Source organism: Pempheris klunzingeri, chromosome 19 (assembly GCF_042242105.1).
Source record: "Pempheris klunzingeri isolate RE-2024b chromosome 19, fPemKlu1.hap1, whole genome shotgun sequence".
Taxonomy (NCBI): domain Eukaryota; kingdom Metazoa; phylum Chordata; class Actinopteri; order Acropomatiformes; family Pempheridae; genus Pempheris; species Pempheris klunzingeri.
This window is the reverse complement of record NC_092030.1, coordinates 21,933,307-21,951,341: the sequence shown is the minus strand read 5'-3', so window position 1 is coordinate 21,951,341 and position 18,035 is coordinate 21,933,307. Positions and strand designations below refer to the sequence as shown.

At 48.9% G+C, this 18,035-nt stretch overlaps 4 protein-coding genes across 4 annotated transcripts; 3 read left to right on the top strand and 1 right to left on the bottom strand.

The window, feature by feature from the left end:
• Positions 1-757: 757 nt before the first annotated feature.
• On the top strand, positions 758-3,091 carry LOC139219268 (caspase-7-like). The gene is made up of 5 exons (XM_070851079.1): positions 758-811; positions 910-1,117; positions 1,625-1,788; positions 1,872-1,998; positions 2,504-3,091. Exons 1-5 carry the CDS (start codon positions 758-760, stop codon positions 2,815-2,817), a joined length of 867 nt encoding a protein of 288 aa, XP_070707180.1. The 3' UTR covers positions 2,818-3,091.
• An 882-nt stretch (positions 3,092-3,973) lies between these two features.
• Positions 3,974-6,378, bottom strand: LOC139219267 (caspase-7-like). Its single transcript, XM_070851078.1, has 5 exons — positions 6,325-6,378; positions 6,019-6,226; positions 5,440-5,603; positions 5,230-5,356; positions 3,974-4,567 (listed from the first exon to the last, which is right to left on the bottom strand). Exons 1-5 carry the CDS (start codon positions 6,376-6,378, stop codon positions 4,254-4,256), a joined length of 867 nt encoding a protein of 288 aa, XP_070707179.1. The 3' UTR covers positions 3,974-4,253.
• A 3,219-nt stretch (positions 6,379-9,597) lies between these two features.
• On the top strand, positions 9,598-12,588 carry LOC139219266 (low choriolytic enzyme). The gene is made up of 9 exons (XM_070851077.1): positions 9,598-9,649; positions 9,729-9,761; positions 9,845-9,910; positions 9,998-10,047; positions 10,781-10,850; positions 10,933-11,047; positions 11,449-11,621; positions 12,269-12,350; positions 12,429-12,588. Exons 1-9 carry the CDS (start codon positions 9,598-9,600, stop codon positions 12,586-12,588), a joined length of 801 nt encoding a protein of 266 aa, XP_070707178.1.
• Positions 12,589-15,670: 3,082 nt separating this feature from the next.
• On the top strand, positions 15,671-17,239 carry LOC139219067 (alpha-2B adrenergic receptor). The gene has a single exon (XM_070850855.1). The coding sequence runs from the start codon at positions 15,671-15,673 to the stop codon at positions 17,237-17,239; it is 1,569 nt and encodes a 522-aa protein (XP_070706956.1).
• Positions 17,240-18,035: the final 796 nt, after the last annotated feature.

Below are 18,035 nucleotides of genomic sequence, written 5' to 3'. Positions count from 1 at the left end.
TTACTATTAATTGCTAAAGTTTAACCACAAACAGCCGTTATATCGCTCTCTTCACACACCAGACTCCATTCACAAAATAGGAATTTTAACTGGCAGAACACAGGAGTTTCTGGTCTACAGCTGCCTCAGCCGGATAGTTTGTTTGTTGTCATTGTGTGACTTTGGTGATTTAAGGGGTTGGTTTAGATCCAACACAACATCTGACTAACACAATAAAACAAACAAAAAATAACTGATTGAGGCAGCAGATCCTGTGTCCTGTTCTCTAAAATCCCCGTTTTAGTGAATGTAGTCTGGTGTGTGTGCTGTTTGTGGTTAAACCAAAAGGATCTTCCAGGTCTCTCTCTGTAGGGATCCTTTCCATGATACTATCACACACTTAGAATAACACTCTGAGCCTGTCAGTGGATCAAACAAGCTCTTTTAGTGGATCTACTGTGATCAGGTGCAGTTGTGGCTGCTGGCTGAGGTGATCTACTGGACCAGTTCCAACTCTTTTACTACCTACCAGTCACTCAGACACCAGGGTGTGTATGGTTGGACCCAGTATGGTTTAATAACCCCAGAGGTGATGTGTGTTTACTTTGGGCTGAAGTTGACTCCTGGCCTGATGAAGTTAAAGTGTTGACTCATGTGTTTAACAGCCCAGGAAGTGAAACACCTGAGGGGAACACACCTGAGGACGTCGTGCAGAAGGAGAGCACGCTGTTGTTTCCCAGCACACGGAGGAAAAGACAAAGTTACCCAACGCTGAGACATGAACACACGTGACCTTCAGCCCCAGGAGGAAACTCCATATATGGGCGGACAGGTGTGACAGCAGGTACGTCTGCAGCCTCACAGCTGAGCTGGGAGTGTGTGAGGTGGACCGCAGGTAGAGACACACACACACACACACACACACTGCAGTGGAGAGGACTGATGGACTCCAGGGGGCAGAGGAACAGGGCGGTGCTGGTGTCTGTGGCAAACTTCGACCACGGGGTGAGTTTGAGGAGGAGGCCTGGAGCCCAGAGGGACGCCAAGAAACTCCACCGCACCCTCAGCAAGCTGGGCTTCAAGGTGGAGATCCACAGTGACCTGAGCAGTGAGGAGATCTACCAGCTGTTTGTGAGAGGTAGCACACACACACACACACACACACACACACACACACACACACACACACACACACACACACACACTTCACTCAGTGGATCTCCATCAGCTGAGAGCAGAAACCAAAGCGGTCTGTGTCTTTGGCTTGGTCTCAAACTGTCCTCCACACTGAGGGAGAAAAGATCCTGACGGAGAAACAAAGAGTCTGATGAACACACGGAATCGTGGGAATTCCTCCAGGATGATCAACAGGAGACGTCATGAGAGCAGCAGCCTGATCTTTATTCACTGCAGAGAGAAAAACCAAGTGTGGAGGTGGTTTCAGCGTCAGTGTGACGCCCTGATCTCAGACAGGCTGAAAGTTCATGTAGACTTTTAGAGCTGCTTATCACTAATAGATAAAAACTGTCATGTACGTGTGTGTGTGTGTGTGTGTGTGTGTGTGTGTGTGTGTGTGTGTGTGTGTGTGTGTGTGTGTGTGTGTGTGTGTGTGTGTGTGTGTGTGTGTGTGTGTGTGTGTGTGCAGAGAGCCGGCGGCCTGTGAAGGACTGTTTCCTGGCCGTCTTGTCGTCTCACGGGGAGGAAGGCTGCGTGTTCGGGGCTGATGGGAAACCCGTCCGACTGTCACGTGTCTTCGCCTGTTTTGACAACGAGCACATGGAGAAGAAGTCCAAAGTGTTCCTCGTGCAGGTCGGCAGCACGGCGTCTCTCTGGGGGGGGGTGGGGCTCCAGGATGTGACGTGTGTCTCTGAGGACTCTGTGTGTGTCTGCAGGCTTGTCGGGGAGCCGGTCTGGACGACGGAGTGGAGGTGGATTCGGCCGCCGACACCACAGAGAGCGGCTTTCCGCTGCATCTCTCCGTCCCTGCAGACACAGCTGTGATGTACGCCACCCCACCAGGTGAGCAGCACTGACACAGCTGTGATGTACGCCACCCCACCAGGTGAGCAGCACTGACACAGCTGTGATGTACGCCACCCCACCAGGTGAGCAGCACTGACACAGCTGTGATGTACGCCACCCCACCAGGTGAGCAGCGCCGCAGCGTCCAGAGGCTGATGAAGCTCTCTGGACGTTTCTCCGTCGGCCTCTTCGCTCCGAGCTCACGGTCCAAGAGTTGTGTTGACCTGTGACTCACTGAAGCTCCAGACACATTCAGACACATTCAGGCGTCTCCTCCTGCTGCTGGCGTGGCCTCCGATAACCACAGAGAACAGGCCTGAGGCAGAACGTGTCCCAGCGGAGCCTCCACAAAGTGTTTGTGTCATGTGAGGAAGAAGAGTTGGAAGAGGAAGAGTCAGCTGTGATAGTTCTCCAGGCTCAGACTGTGTCAGTAGAAACAGATGTTGGTGCTGGACGGTTCCTCTGTAGATCACCTGCTCCTCTTCCTCCGTCCTCTCCTCAGGTTACGCAGCCTTCAGCAGCCCCCTGGGCTCGGTCTTCCTGCAGACCTTCTGCTCTTTGTTGGAGGAGGAGGGCAACCGGAACCTGGAGCTGACCCGCCTCATGACCCGCCTCTCCCACCGCGTGGCCTACACCTTCCGGGCCAGAGGCGGCGTCCTGGCCGGGAAGAGAGAGATGCCGTGCCTCCTGTCCCGACTGACCAGGGAGGCGTTCCCGTTCGCCGAGCCGGGGAAAGACGGCGGGGCCGCGGGGCTCTCGGCCACCTCGCTGCTCGCCACCGAAGGCGTCCGGACGCGGACTCCTTCCATCAGTTAGACTGAACGTGTGAAGACGTCACTGCCGGCAGGAATGCGGACGGACGGACGGCGGGAGGTGGTAAAAGCTGACAGGCAGCTGATGTCTGTGGATGTTTGGACTCAGAAACCTCTTTGTGTTTTCCACACGCCGCCGAGCTTCCTGCAGAAAGTCCAGACGGCGTCACAGAGGTTTCTGCTGAGATGTTGAGCCTGTTGTTGAGAGGCTGCAGCAGACTGTCCTGTGGGATCATGGGACATGTCCAGCTGCACGTCACTGACTCTTGTGTTTGTATGTTAATAAAGAAAGGTCCTATTTTTACTTTGTCTTTTTATTGGAGCAGTGTTTTTATCTTTAAAGGGAAACTCTGGTGGTGTAAAAGTGTTGGAACTGGTCCAGTAGATCACCTCAGAGATCTGGAAGATCCTTTTGGTTTAACCACAAACAGCTGTCCTCTCGCTCTCTGCACACACACCAGACTACATTCACTAAAACAGGAATTTAGGAGCTGCTGCTCTGCTCAGTGACTCTGATTCTTTAAATATTTGGCTCAGATCCAACCTGCTGCCTCAGTCTGTAGCACAGCTCACTCCAAGAAGAATGTTTTTGTGAGTGCAGTTTAAAGCATTACCTGTGTGGGCAGGTGTCGGTATTAGTTACAGGAATAATACAGTTTTTTTCTCCTCGACAAAACTGAAAGTATCTGAAGCATCCCTTTGACTAGAAACACAACAGAAAGCACAGGTGTTTGCCAGAAGGACACATGACCCACAACCAGTTAGTGCTTTCATTGCATCATAACCTGCTGAGTGATGATCAAATGGCTGCATGAGTCACAGGATCCTGCCTGTGGGCTTCAGTGTGATAAGACATTTACTGTCATCACTACTGGAGTCAAGTTTAGCAATGATGAATGTCAGTGAGGGGGGAGAGTCAGAGCTTTCTGTCACACAGCAGATGAACGTGTGATTGTTTCACCGTACATTTAGTGCAGGGAAGAATAAAAACAATGGACCTTCTGCTGTTGATCTGTTGTTTAAAAGTTTATAGCTGCTAAAACCCATGCAGGTAAACTGACAGTGTGAAGACTGAGGACAGACTTCTGATAAGAACATCAGCACTGAGACTCTTCAGACATGAAGGACAAGAAGACAAAGTAAAAATAGGACTGTTCTTTATTAACATACAAACACAAGAGTCAGTGAAGTGCAGCTGGACATGTCCCATGATCCCACAGGACAGTCTGCTGCAGCCTCTCAACAACAGGCTCAACATCTCAGCAGAAACCTCTGTGACGCCGTCTGGACTTTCTGCAGGAAGCTCGGCGGCGTGTGGAAAACACAAAGAGGTTTCTGAGTCCAAACATCCACAGACATCAGCTGCCTGTCAGCTTTTACCACCTCCCGCCGTCCGTCCGTCCGCATTCCTGCCGGCAGTGACGTCTTCACACGTTCAGTCTAACTGATGGAAGGAGTCCGCGTCCGGACGCCTTCGGTGGCGAGCAGCGAGGTGGCCGAGAGCCCCGCGGCCCCGCCGTCTTTCCCCGGCTCGGCGAACGGGAACGCCTCCCTGGTCAGTCGGGACAGGAGGCACGGCATCTCTCTCTTCCCGGCCAGGACGCCGCCTCTGGCCCGGAAGGTGTAGGCCACGCGGTGGGAGAGGCGGGTCATGAGGCGGGTCAGCTCCAGGTTCCGGTTGCCCTCCTCCTCCAACAAAGAGCAGAAGGTCTGCAGGAAGACCGAGCCCAGGGGGCTGCTGAAGGCTGCGTAACCTGAGGAGAGGACGGAGGAAGAGGAGCAGGTGATCTACAGAGGAACCGTCCAGCACCAACATCTGTTTCTACTGACACAGTCTGAGCCTGGAGAACTATCACAGCTGACTCTTCCTCTTCCAACTCTTCTTCCTCACATGACACAAACACTTTGTGGAGGCTCCGCTGGGACACGTTCTGCCTCAGGCCTGTTCTCTGTGGTTATCGGAGGCCACGCCAGCAGCAGGAGGAGACGCCTGAATGTGTCTGAATGTGTCTGGAGCTTCAGTGAGTCACAGGTCAACACAACTCTTGGACCGTGAGCTCGGAGCGAAGAGGCCGACGGAGAAACGTCCAGAGAGCTTCATCAGCCTCTGCTCACCTGGTGGGGTGGTGTACATCACAGCTGTGTCAGTGCTGCTCACCTGGTGGGGTGGCGTACATCACAGCTGTGTCAGTGCTGCTCACCTGGTGGGGTGGCGTACATCACAGCTGTGTCAGTGCTGCTCACCTGGTGGGGTGGCGTACATCACAGCTGTGTCAGTGCTGCTCACCTGGTGGGGTGGCGTACATCACAGCTGTGTCAGTGCTGCTCACCTGGTGGGGTGGCGTACATCACAGCTGTGTCAGTGCTGCTCACCTGGTGGGGTGGCGTACATCACAGCTGTGTCAGTGCTGCTCACCTGGTGGGGTGGCGTACATCACAGCTGTGTCTGCAGGGACGGAGAGATGCAGCGGAAAGCCGCTCTCTGTGGTGTCGGCGGCCGAATCCACCTCCACTCCGTCGTCCAGACCGGCTCCCCGACAAGCCTGCAGACACACACAGAGTCCTCAGAGACACACGTCACATCCTGGAGCCCCACCCCCCCCCAGAGAGACGCCGTGCTGCCGACCTGCACGAGGAACACTTTGGACTTCTTCTCCATGTGCTCGTTGTCAAAACAGGCGAAGACACGTGACAGTCGGACGGGTTTCCCATCAGCCCCGAACACGCAGCCTTCCTCCCCGTGAGACGACAAGACGGCCAGGAAACAGTCCTTCACAGGCCGCCGGCTCTCTGCACACACACACACACACACACACACACACACACACGTACATGACAGTTTTTATCTATTAGTGATAAGCAGCTCTAAAAGTCTACATGAACTTTCAGCCTGTCTGAGATCAGGGCGTCACACTGACGCTGAAACCACCTCCACACTTGGTTTTTCTCTCTGCAGTGAATAAAGATCAGGCTGCTGCTCTCATGACGTCTCCTGTTGATCATCCTGGATTAATTCCCACGATTCCGTGTGTTCATCAGACTCTTTGTTTCTCCGTCAGGATCTTTTCTCCCTCAGTGTGGAGGACAGTTTGAGACCAAGCCAAAGACACAGACCGCTTTGGTTTCTGCTCTCAGCTGATGGAGATCCACTGAGTGAAGTGTGTGTGTGTGTGTGTGTGTGTGTGTGTGTGTGTGTGTGTGCTACCTCTCACAAACAGCTGGTAGATCTCCTCACTGCTCAGGTCACTGTGGATCTCCACCTTGAAGCCCAGCTTGCTGAGGGTGCGGTGGAGTTTCTTGGCGTCCCTCTGGGCTCCAGGCCTCCTCCTCAAACTCACCCCGTGGTCGAAGTTTGCCACAGACACCAGCACCGCCCTGTTCCTCTGCCCCCTGGAGTCCATCAGTCCTCTCCACTGCAGTGTGTGTGTGTGTGTGTGTGTGTCTCTACCTGCGGTCCACCTCACACACTCCCAGCTCAGCTGTGAGGCTGCAGACGTACCTGCTGTCACACCTGTCCGCCCATATATGGAGTTTCCTCCTGGGGCTGAAGGTCACGTGTGTTCATGTCTCAGCGTTAGGTAACTTTGTCTTTTCCTCCGTGTGCTGGGAAACAACAGCGTGCTCTCCTTCTGCACGACGTCCTCAGGTGTGTTCCCCTCAGGTGTTTCACTTCCTGGACTGTTAAACACATGAGTCAACACTTTAACTTCATCAGGCCAGGAGTCAACTTCAGCCCAAAGTAAACACACATCACCTCTGGGGTTATTAAACCATACTGGGTCATGTTTGAACATCGTTGGGTGTCTAAATGAGAGAGGAAGCAGGGCTACAAATACAGAAGTTATCCTGTAAACACTGGACTCAGTAATAAAACTTTGGCTCTGCGACATTCAGTGAAAATGACATTTAAAGAGCAGAACTCAGCGTTAGCAGTCGTATTCCTGCTCCGCCGATAAAAACAGGTGGCAGTAAGAACAACAACAGTCATCAGTAACTTTCCACGTCTGCTCTGTGACTCACTCCTCTTTCTGTTTTGTTGAATCCAATTTGATTTGGCTCATCAAACACAGAAACTCTGCAGCCAGCGATAATCAGACCTGCCAATCAAACCCATCACAGTGTGATGTGCTCACAAACAGCAGCAGACTGAATAACTTACACACTGTTTCTGTATCCAGAGCTGAGCTGTGACGCACACACTCAAGTGTTCCTGCCTGTTTATCTGCAGCACATTTTCTAATACTTCCCTGCTTTTATTGTGAAGGTCAGGAGCGTGCTTCAGATCAGCCAACAGTTTTAGTGATGACTGCAGCTGATCATTGTCTTCATCAATCCACTGATCGTTTGGTTTAGAAAAATGGTGAGAAAGTTCATCACAATGAGCCCAAAGCGACTCCTCGGTTGGTTTTATTAGACACTTTACTGAGCACTGACGGGGGGAGGCTGGTTCCCATTGTTCTCACAAGGCGGCAGATCTGAGACAAAATACAGTCAACGTATCAATCACAGTTCTGGTCTGACTGTCCCCTCTGACCTCTGACCTCTGACCTCTGAACGCTGCTGCTTCTTCTTCTGGTGACGTCGTCTCTTGGAGGACCTTCTTCTTCTTCATGTCCCTAAAATGTGTCCAACCTCAGCTAGAAGGTTCCAGAAGTCAGTGAAGCAGAATGAGTGAGAAAAGACTTCAGACATGTTGTTCATCAGAGGAGACTAAAGAAAGACAGAGAACATGATGATCCAGAACAACAGTGGATGGAGAAACAGGAACTAAAGAAAGACAGAGAACATGTTGATCCAGAACAACAGTGGATGGAGAAACAGGAACTAAAGAAAGACAGAGAACATGTTGATCCAGAACAACAGTGGATGGAGAAACAGGAACTAAAGAAAGACAGAGAACATGTTGATCCAGAACAACAGTGGATGGAGAAACAGGAACTAAAGAAAGACAGAGAACATGTTGATCCAGAACAACAGAGGATGGAGAAACAGGAACTAAAGAAAGACAGAGAACATGTTGATCCAGAACAACAGTGGATGGAGAAACAGGAACTAAAGAAAGACAGAGAACATGTTGATCCAGAACAACAGTGGATGTAGAAACAGGAACTAAAGAAAGACAGAGAACATGTTGATCCAGAACAACAGTGGATGGAGAAACAGGAACTAAAGAAAGACAGAGAACATGTTGATCCAGAACAACAGTGGATGGAGAAACAGGAACTAAAGAAAGACAGAGAACATGTTGATCCAGAACAACAGTGGATGTAGAAACAGGAACTAAAGAAAGACAGAGAACATGTTGATCCAGAACAACAGTGGATGGAGAAACAGGAACTAAAGAAAGACAGAGAACATGTTGATCCAGAACAACAGTGGATGGAGAAACAGGAACTAAAGAAAGACAGAGAACATGTTGATCCAGAACAACAGTGGATGGAGAAACAGGAACTAAAGAAAGACAGAGAACATGTTGATCCAGAACAACAGTGGATGGAGAAACAGGAACTAAAGAAAGACAGAGAACATGTTGATCCAGAACAACAGTGGATGGAGAAACAGGAACTAAAGAAAGACAGAGAACATGTTGATCCAGAACAACAGTGGATGTAGAAACAGGAACTAAAGAAAGACAGAGAACATGTTGATCCAGAACAACAGTGGATGGAGAAACAGGAACTAAAGAAAGACAGAGAACATGTTGATCCAGAACAACAGTGGATGGAGAAACAGGAACTAAAGAAAGACAGAGAACATGTTGATCCAGAACAACAGTGGATGGAGAAACAGGAACTAAAGAAAGACAGAGAACATGTTGATCCAGAACAACAGTGGATGGAGAAACAGGAACTAAAGAAAGACAGAGAACATGTTGATCCAGAACAACAGTGGATGGAGAAACAGGAACTAAAGAAAGACAGAGAACATGTTGATCCAGAACAACAGTGGATGGAGAAACAGGAACTAAAGAAAGACAGAGAACATGTTGATCCAGAACAACAGTGGATGTAGAAACAGGAACTAAAGAAAGACAGAGAACATGTTGATCCAGAACAACAGTGGATGGAGAAACAGGAACTAAAGAAAGACAGAGAACATGTTGATCCAGAACAACAGTGGATGGAGAAACAGGAACTAAAGAAAGACAGAGAACATGTTGATCCAGAACAACAGTGGATGGAGAAACAGGAACTAAAGATCTGTGAACCCTCCAGAAGAGATCTGAACTGTTTCAGGTTCTACTTTCTGATAGAACAGAAAGAGTTCCCCAGAGCCTCCACTGGTGTTTCTGCTGATAATAATAATAATAAACTTCAACTATCTCAAATGTGTACAGGAAGTGAGTAAGAGTTGCATTGCATGATGGGAGGTGGGAGCACACTGATCCCTCAATGCATTCGAGACTTTATCTGAGAAAAAGTACAAAGATAACAAGCAAAAAGTTCTCAGAGTATCAGAAGTAAAAGTACTCAGAGTATCAGAAGTAAAAGTACTCAGAGTATCAGAAGTAAAAGTACTCGTCACAGTTTTACATGAATTAACTGCAGAAACACTAAAGCAGCCACTTAATGACTTTATTTCATGCACTGTTGGGTGTTTTAATGCACCATACTGTAAAAACTGTGTTTTGTATGAATATCAGTAAAGTGACGGTGCAGAGAGGAGGAAAACATGAACTGTGACCCTGTGACTTGTGCTGAACGGGAATAAAAGCAGCAGCAGCAGCTCACAGGTGCTTTTACTCAGCGTCAGTAACGAGGGAAGCGTCAGTGACCTCTGGATCATGCTGCCTCTGCTCCTCGCTGCACTGCTGCTCGTCCCGTCCCCTGAACATGGTAAGAAACAGCAGACACCTGCAGGGTTCGACTCTGGAGAGGCAAACGTGTGATTTCTCTCTCACCTGGTGTGTTTCAGTGGACTGCGGCCCCGTACGAGAGGCCAGAAAAGGTACTTCTCAGTTTGATTTGAGCCTGGACTGAATGATGTGCTGATGTTTGTGAGCGTCGTGTGTTTGAGAAGTGTTTCTGCAGCTCCTCAGGAGAGCTGGATCAGCAGGGCGCTGCACTACATGGAGTCTAACCCAGAGACGTTGGAGGGTGAGTCCATGCTGCTAATGTGCTCTTCTATTTACAGCTGGAGACAAAATGTGCATTCATACAGTTGTTTTATCACATCTGGGGCAGAGCTGATGAGCAAAGACCACGCAATGCTGGAGGGCGACATAATCCTGTCTGTGAGTAAAACACTCCATTACTCCTCCGACTGACTTTCAGAACAACACTCATTTTGTTATGTGAATGTGGCAGAATCTCTCCCAACAAACTTTAAAAAACATGCATACAAAAACTGAACAAAGCAGCAGGAGACCAGGAACTCCTGTTAAAGTAGTGTTTTTATCAATGGAGTCTGGTGTGAAGAAAGCCACCAGACTCCAGTGATTAAAACCTGTAATTTTACCTCTTAGAGCACAGAACTTTATGACTCTGATGTTTTTTAAACGATTTGTTGATCTGAATTAACCCATTTTTAAACACCAGTCACACAATAACACAAACTAACCATTTGAGGCAGCAGCAGAGCAGCAGCTCCTGTGTTCTGTTCTCTAAAATCCCTGGTTTAGTGAATGTAGTCTGGTGTGTGTGCTGTTTGTGGTTAAACCAAAAGGATCTTCCAGGTCTCTCTCTGTAGGGATCCTTTCCATGATGCTGTCACACACTTAGAATAACACTCTGAGCCTGTCAGTGGATCAAACAAGCTCTTTTAGTGGACCTACTGTGATCAGGTGCAGTTGTCCCAAAGGATCACGTTGCAGCCATTGCAGCCCGTTTGGTGTCTGCTGGCTGAGGTGATCTACTGGACCAGTTCCAACACTTTTACTGCACCTACTACTCATTCAGACACCACATGTAGAAATATGACCCAGGTTTAACCACACACAGACCTGAAGTAAATTTTTGACCCAACAGAACGACAGGAACGCAGTGCAGAGCATGTGGCCGACGCTGGAGATCCCGTACGTCATCAGCCCAGAGCTGGGTAAGAAGTCTGATCAGAGCTCTGGTCCACGACTTTACTCGCAGGAATCTCTTATTTTCCTGTTTGTGTTCATGTTTTCCAGCCAGTCGGACGGACGACATCCTCGCTGCTATGGCGATGGTGTCCGAGCACACCTGCGTGTCCTTCCACCAGCGAACCTCTGAGACAAACTACCTGCTCTTCAAAAAGAGCAAAGGGTACGTCAAAACAGGTCGTCTTCTAGTGACGGGACTGTTTTCAGCGCCCTCTGCAGGACGGAGGCAGGTCCTGTAACAGCTGCAGGTTGGTTAGGTTTAGGAACAGATGCTTTGGCTTAAAATATTAAGCTCATTATTACTGTCCTGTGGAAACACTGACCACTGGACAGGCTGCTAACTGTTCTGTTAATATATGAATCTAACAATGCTTTGGTCTAATAATAATAAAAGACATTCATGAAAAGCACCTTAAACCTGTAAATGAGTGCAGCGCTTGAATCAACGCCCTTAAAAGACTCTTGGACATTATTATCTGTAAATAAAGTTAAAGAAAAGCTTAGAAATAAACATTTAAATTAGAAATCAAATCCTTTCAGCTCTGAATGAATGTCTGTTTCCAGCTGTGCCTCATATGTGGGCTTCATCGGCGGTGAGCAAGACGTGTTCATCGGGCCGACGTGTGTGACGGGTAACATCGTCCACGAGCTTCTTCACGCTCTGGGCTTCTTCCACGAGCACACGAGGGTTGACCGCGAGCAGCACATTAAAATTCTCTCCCAGAATATCATGGAAGGTAACGTGTCGCATAATTAAAGATCACCTCCAGCCACGATTTAAAGATGCTCTGCTTTGATCACAGTTTGTCTGATTTTCCACAAAAGTCTGTCTGTGATGGACGAAAGAGGAAGAAGCCTCCTGAGGGGTAAACATAATGTGGGGGGTTATAAAATGGCACCTATTCATAGAGTCCTAACTTGGTGAAATGTAAACATCCAGAGGACACGAGTGTCTCTGATCTCCATCCAGAAGAAAACCTCCAGAAATCTGCTTAGAAATCACTAAAGATGCTGCAGAACTTCCCTGAGAATCTTCCTGTTTTTAGGTTTGCTTCAGTCTCTCAGTGATCCAGTGACGGTTGTTGGTACATTCATGTGCCCGCTGCAGACAGGAGCTGCTAACGGCTGCTTCGGCTTCTCACTGGTGCTGATTTACCAAACGGTTGATAAATGAGAGAGAGAATAGAAATACCTTCTCCTCTTGAGGAACAAATCCAGTCTGAAAGCTTAACAGCTGGACACGAGATGCGTTACACACATAAGTAAGATCCATACTGGACTCTGATTGGCTGAAAGGAAGTTGTGAAGTCACAAATCCTGCAGGTGTGTCCAGGTGTTAGACTGAGCTTTAAGGTGAGATCTGACTAACAGAACTGTGTTTCAGGGATGGAGAGAAACTTTGAAAAGCAACAAGGCCAAACCTTCGCTCTCCCCTACGACATCCAGTCCATCCTGCACTACGGAGGGTAAAGACTCGGCTCACCGGCTCTGTTTGCTTCTGTTCTTTGTCTCTGAAGGGATTTTGGGACTTTTTCCTGTTTCAGGTCTTTCTTCTCGGCTAACGGCCTCCCCACCATCGTGCCCTACGATGAGGTGGAGGGAATGGGACAGAGGGCCAAAATGACGCAGATCGACATCGAGAAAGTTCGTTACCTGTACAGCTGTGGTACGTACACCAATAATCAATCAATCAGACTTCATTAACAGGCACCTTACAAACAAATCAGATTAATTCAGAGTGCTCGACAAAGCACGAGGTGTTAAAGGAGTGTAGTCAAGATCATATGAGCAATAAAAGTTTATAAAACACAACACAAACTGGATAATTAAATGGTTAAAAGTGAACTACATGGAATAATAAAACACATCAGCAGCAGGATTTAACTCTTTATAACATCATAAAGTCTGTGTCTGACAGCAGCACAGCGTTAACACATCACCGCTCCTCTTCCTCACCAGACTCCACAGCCAAGGAGGTCCAGAAGGAGAGCGGAGGAGGAGGAGGAGGGGGAGGAGGAGGAGGAGGAGGAGGAAGATACTGAGGTCACATTTCTGCCACCGACCAGACGAAGATCAGACGTCTCCTCCTGCAGCACCTGAGTGCTGCCTCCAGAGGGCACAGCAGCACCAGAGAGAGTGTGTGAGAGTGTGTGTGTGTGTGTGAATGAGTGTGTGTGAGAATAAAAGACACTGAGTACATTCGGACGTCTCCTCATTGGCACATTCAGACAGTTTAATAATAAATTCATTTCCAAATGTTGTGATGCAGCTTAAAGAATCTGCAGGTGCAGGAAACGTGTCAACCTGTCTCCTTTTATTAAACCTCATTATTAATGTCATCAAACGTCTGTTAAAGTTCATTAAACCTCATTTTCTTATGTGAGAAGCTTGAAAACACAACCTGCCTTCAGTCTCTGGTTAGTTGTCAGTCAGCTGACCTGCTGTGGAGGACTCATTATTTACTGCAGTAAAAGTCTGAGCAGGTAAAACTTGTTTCGTCCTCGTGTGGCTTCACCTCCACGGTCCGGCCCACAAAACAGTTTGGAGGACGGAGACGTCTGAAAAGGAGAAACACTGAAATCTCTGCTGAACATTTATCAGCTGCTCCGACATGTAAACACCTGATACAGGGAGGGAGAGAGAGAGAGAGAGAGAGAGAGGGGAGCTGCACACACAGTACACAGAGAAGCTCCACAGAGTACATACTGTACTGCAGTACTACTTTTACTACTGATACTTTAACTACATGAAGCTGAAAACACTTGTGTACTTTTACTACTAACAGTATTTTCATGTTTCATATCTTTTTACTCTTATTCACATTATTGTACTTATGTGGGAGTATTTTTACAGGATATAGTGGTACTTGTACTCTGCTAGGTTCTGAATACTTCTTGTCTAGTATAAAGTACTCACACACACACAGAGAGAGAGAAAATGACGAGTGTAAAGGAGCAGTTCCACATTCTGAGAAATTACTTAAACTGCATGAGAATACTTAAAATAATAAAATGTAAAATACTTTTTTAATGTTTTACTCCTTCAGGTGATCTAATATGATATGATGTAATATAATATATTAACCCCCCGCTGCCAGTCGTGTGTCCCGGTGTAGAAATGAAGCGCTCCCGGATCGTCTGCAGGCGAAGCTGCGCGTAAAGAAGCGCGTCCTCGCTGATCCGGTAACATCCGCGTCTCAGCAGAGCGGAGTTAGTCTGCAGCTGCTGGACCGAGAGGAGCTTAATACTCATCAGCCTTCTATTCCTCTGCCAGAGAAAAGTTTAGAGCCGATATCACCATCATCATCACCATCATCATCATCATCACCATCATCATCATCATCACCACCATCACAGATATTAAGTGGATCTTTCCTCCGCTCTCCATCCCGGTCTGCTGGACATCCAGCCGTCAGAGGTACGTTTGTTTTCAGCTTCTTCATGCAAGAAAACCAACTTTAAAAGTTCTCGGCACAGAAACTGAAGATCTGCATGTTTCAGTGAGGTTAAACTTCTGCTGTGGATCTGTTGTAACCAGCTCACTGCTCAGCTGACACGTCCACCTCCCCTCTGTGCTGCCAAAACTTGAGAAATGGATCATTTTAATGATCTAAACACAGAAATCAGACCGGCACGGTTTGGATCTGTGGTTTCCAGAGCCCACAGCAGAGCGAGCAGCTTCCACCCTGCAGCCAAACACACTCGGAGGGAGAAGGAGCTCCTCTGGAGCATCTGATGAGATTCAGGAAGGAGGAAGAAAAACACACACTCATCTGAGGAATCAACTGAAATCTGCAATTCAACTTTAATCTCTTCAGTTTCTGTTTGTAACCTGATGAAAATCTGGACAAAATGACTTGAACGTGTTTGTCTGCTTCCTTCATTTAGCGTCTAAAACACACTCACACCAGCGTCAAGTCAGTTTTTATCTACATTTATAATAAAACTACAGCAGATCACAAACTCTGGATCTCCTGGATCCCGAAGCTGCAGTCAGATTACCGGTCGTCTCTTCAAAGGGGTGAAAACGACCGATTTGGACGTCAGCGACCTCTAGTGGTCATAGTAACGACGACGGGAACAAAAGAGGAAGCCATGTAGGGGGCGGGTGTTAGACAGGTGAGCGAGGAGGCAGACAGGAAGTAAGGGAGACAGGTGTGACCACGGAGACCTGGACGCAGCGCTGGAGGCTCAAAGGAACCTGAAGACAGAAAAGTTTCCAAATCCTCCTCAGCGTTGGGCCCATAGAGTCAGCTAACTTCCTGTTAGCCCTCTGCTAACTTCCTGTTAGCCCTCTGCTAACTTAAATTGGGATAAAATGGTTTAATTCTTCGTCTCTTCTAGACTGTCTGAATGTTGTCGGGCTGAATGGATCAAACTGACGGTGAATCAAGTCGTTTCATGAATCTTTTATTATTATCAGGTTGGTTATGTTTAGGAGAAGATGGTTTGGGTTTTACACCTGTGTGTAAATAGTACCTGCCTTTATTAAACTCCATTAACAAATTTAACAAATCGATTTGTGTGATTTAGTTTTGTTAGCATAAAGATGTATGTGTTTGTGTTGTCTGCTAAAATTAAACATATATAAAACATAAATGCTGCTCGTGGATTAAACGAATGTGTCCTTCTCTTGTAGATCCTCCTGGCAGTCCGAAGATCACATGGCTTCACCCTGACCGTCGCCCCTCCTCACGGAGACTTCCTGCTCCTCGATGTTGTACCACAGAAACGGCGCTCTGCAGCCTCTCGCTCTGTAAGAGACCGCTTGTAACGTTTTCGCCAACATGGCCGCCGCTCCTGATGCGCCCTGCCTGTCGGAGCTCGGCGGACTCCCCAGCAGGAACATCAGCCTCGTCTCCGGCACCCGACCCTGCAACCGCAGCACCGCCAGGACCTCGCCTTACACCCCGCAAGCCACCGCAGCCTTCGCCATCGCCATCACCTTCATGATGCTCCTGACCATCGTCGGGAACATCCTGGTCATCATCGCCGTCCTGACGTCGCGATCCCTCAAGGGGGCTCAGAACCTCTTCCTGGTGTCGCTGGCCGCGGCAGACATTTTAGTGGCCACGCTGATTATTCCCTTCTCGTTGGCGAACGAGCTGCAGGGCTACTGGGCGTTCAGCTCCATTTGGTGTGAGATCTACTTGGCGCTGGACGTCCTCTTCTGCACCTCCTCCATTGTGCACCTGTGCGCCATCGCCCTGGACCGCTACCTGTCCATCTCTCAGCCCGTGTCCTACGGCGCCAAACGCACTCCCTTACGCATCAAAGCCGCCATTATCGTGGTCTGGCTGATCTCTGCGGTCATCTCGTTCCCGCCTCTTCTCACCCTGGACAAGAGCGAGGGAGGCGAGGAGGTGTGCGAACTGAACAACGAGCGCTGGTATATCCTCTACTCCACCATCGGCTCCTTCTTCGCCCCCTGTGTGATAATGATTCTGGTGTACGTGAGGATTTATCAGATCGCGAAGCAGCACACGCGCCGCCCGCCAGTGCAGAAGCAGAAAGCGGCGGCGGCGGGAGGAGGAAATACCAGCGTGGCAGCCAACGAGCCTCCGGCGAAGGTGTCGGAGCAGTCACAACAGAGCAGGGATCACGGCGGTACGACGGGCAGCCAAGGAGAAAAAGTCCCGACCAAAATGTCCGGCTCGGATTCCACGCCGTCATCCTTTCAAAACCCGCCTGAGAACACAGCGAGCCAGGACGCTCGGCACTACGATCCTGATGCCAGTACGGCTCCAGTCCAGAAGTCCACGTCCAACCGATCAATCCCACAGCGTGAACTCCTCTCAGCCGCCCCACACAAAGTGTCCCAGACACATCCTGATGACGAAGCGCTGCCCGACAACACCTCCAGCTCCGGGTCCGACGGCGAGCTGGAGATGGACGAAGACGGCAAAAAGGAGAAGAACAAGACTGACGGGAAAACTGTGGGATTGTCCCAAAGCAAAGGGTTTAAAGTTCAGGTGCTGAACCTGGCCAGCAGATACAAAAACACCGTGGCCACATCGTCCGGCACCAAACTGGTACCCGAGGAAACCTCTAAGACTCAGGGCACGCCCACATCCCGCCGCAAGGCCATGGCCAACCGCGAGAAGAGGTTCACCTTCGTCTTGGCCGTGGTGATGGGGGGGTTTGTGATCTGCTGGTTCCCTTTCTTCTTCTCTTACTCCCTCCAGGCGGTGTGCCCCGAGACCTGCAGCATCCCCAACCCCTTGTTTAAATTCTTCTTCTGGATCGGCTACTGCAACTCCTGCCTCAACCCGGTCATCTACACCATCTTCAACAACGACTTCAGGAAGGCCTTCAAGAGGATACTGTGCAGGGACACGAAGGGGACGTTCTTCTAGGCGGACGGACGGACGGACAGAAAGGGCGTTAATCTGCAGATAAAGAGTGACTCCTCTCTGACCGGGACTGACCTCCCTCAGCATCAACACAAACACTCGCACATTAAGGAGGAAACTGCGTCCATTTTCTCTGCTCCTTGTGATTGTCTGAAGGCTGTTAGCTGAGTCAGAGCTGATCCCGACAAAGAGGGAGATTTCAGACAGTCACAGTCAAGTGGCTGAATCAATTATCTTTAATGTTATTTAAGAATACAGTGTAATTGTGTATTCAATGACTGTAAAGGAGAGTGATTTGATTTTATTTCCAAACGGAAGTCGAGAGGATACAGGGTCTGTGTTCTGTAATTTAAAGTACAAACAGAACCGTGGTGTGTTTTTCTGTGTGTCCGTGGGAGTGTGTGTGTGCATGCGAAGGAGAGGAGGCTTGCCTAAGGGTTTTACTGGAAGAGAACAAATATCACTAAGTGTCCTTTATCGCAGATAAAATGGGCACTCAAGGAACACAAGATCAGGGAAAATGTGAGCATCTTCCTCTCTGTGCCTGTTCCTCTCACTGTTTTCCTTCGGCTTCCTCCTCCATCTAAAGCTGTAACTTGGGGCGTGTACATTACGATGGATGGAGTCCCCCCCCCCCGCCATGTGTAGTATTCCCTCTTGTCTGTGAAGCGTTGGATGTTACACCTCTCCCTGGGAATTTCTCATTAAGGTGGTGGCCAGAGGCTTTAAAGGGGGGAAAGTGGAGCAGGAGAGCTGAGAATCATGTGGATGTCTGAGCTGTTCGACTCCCTTCAGTCCT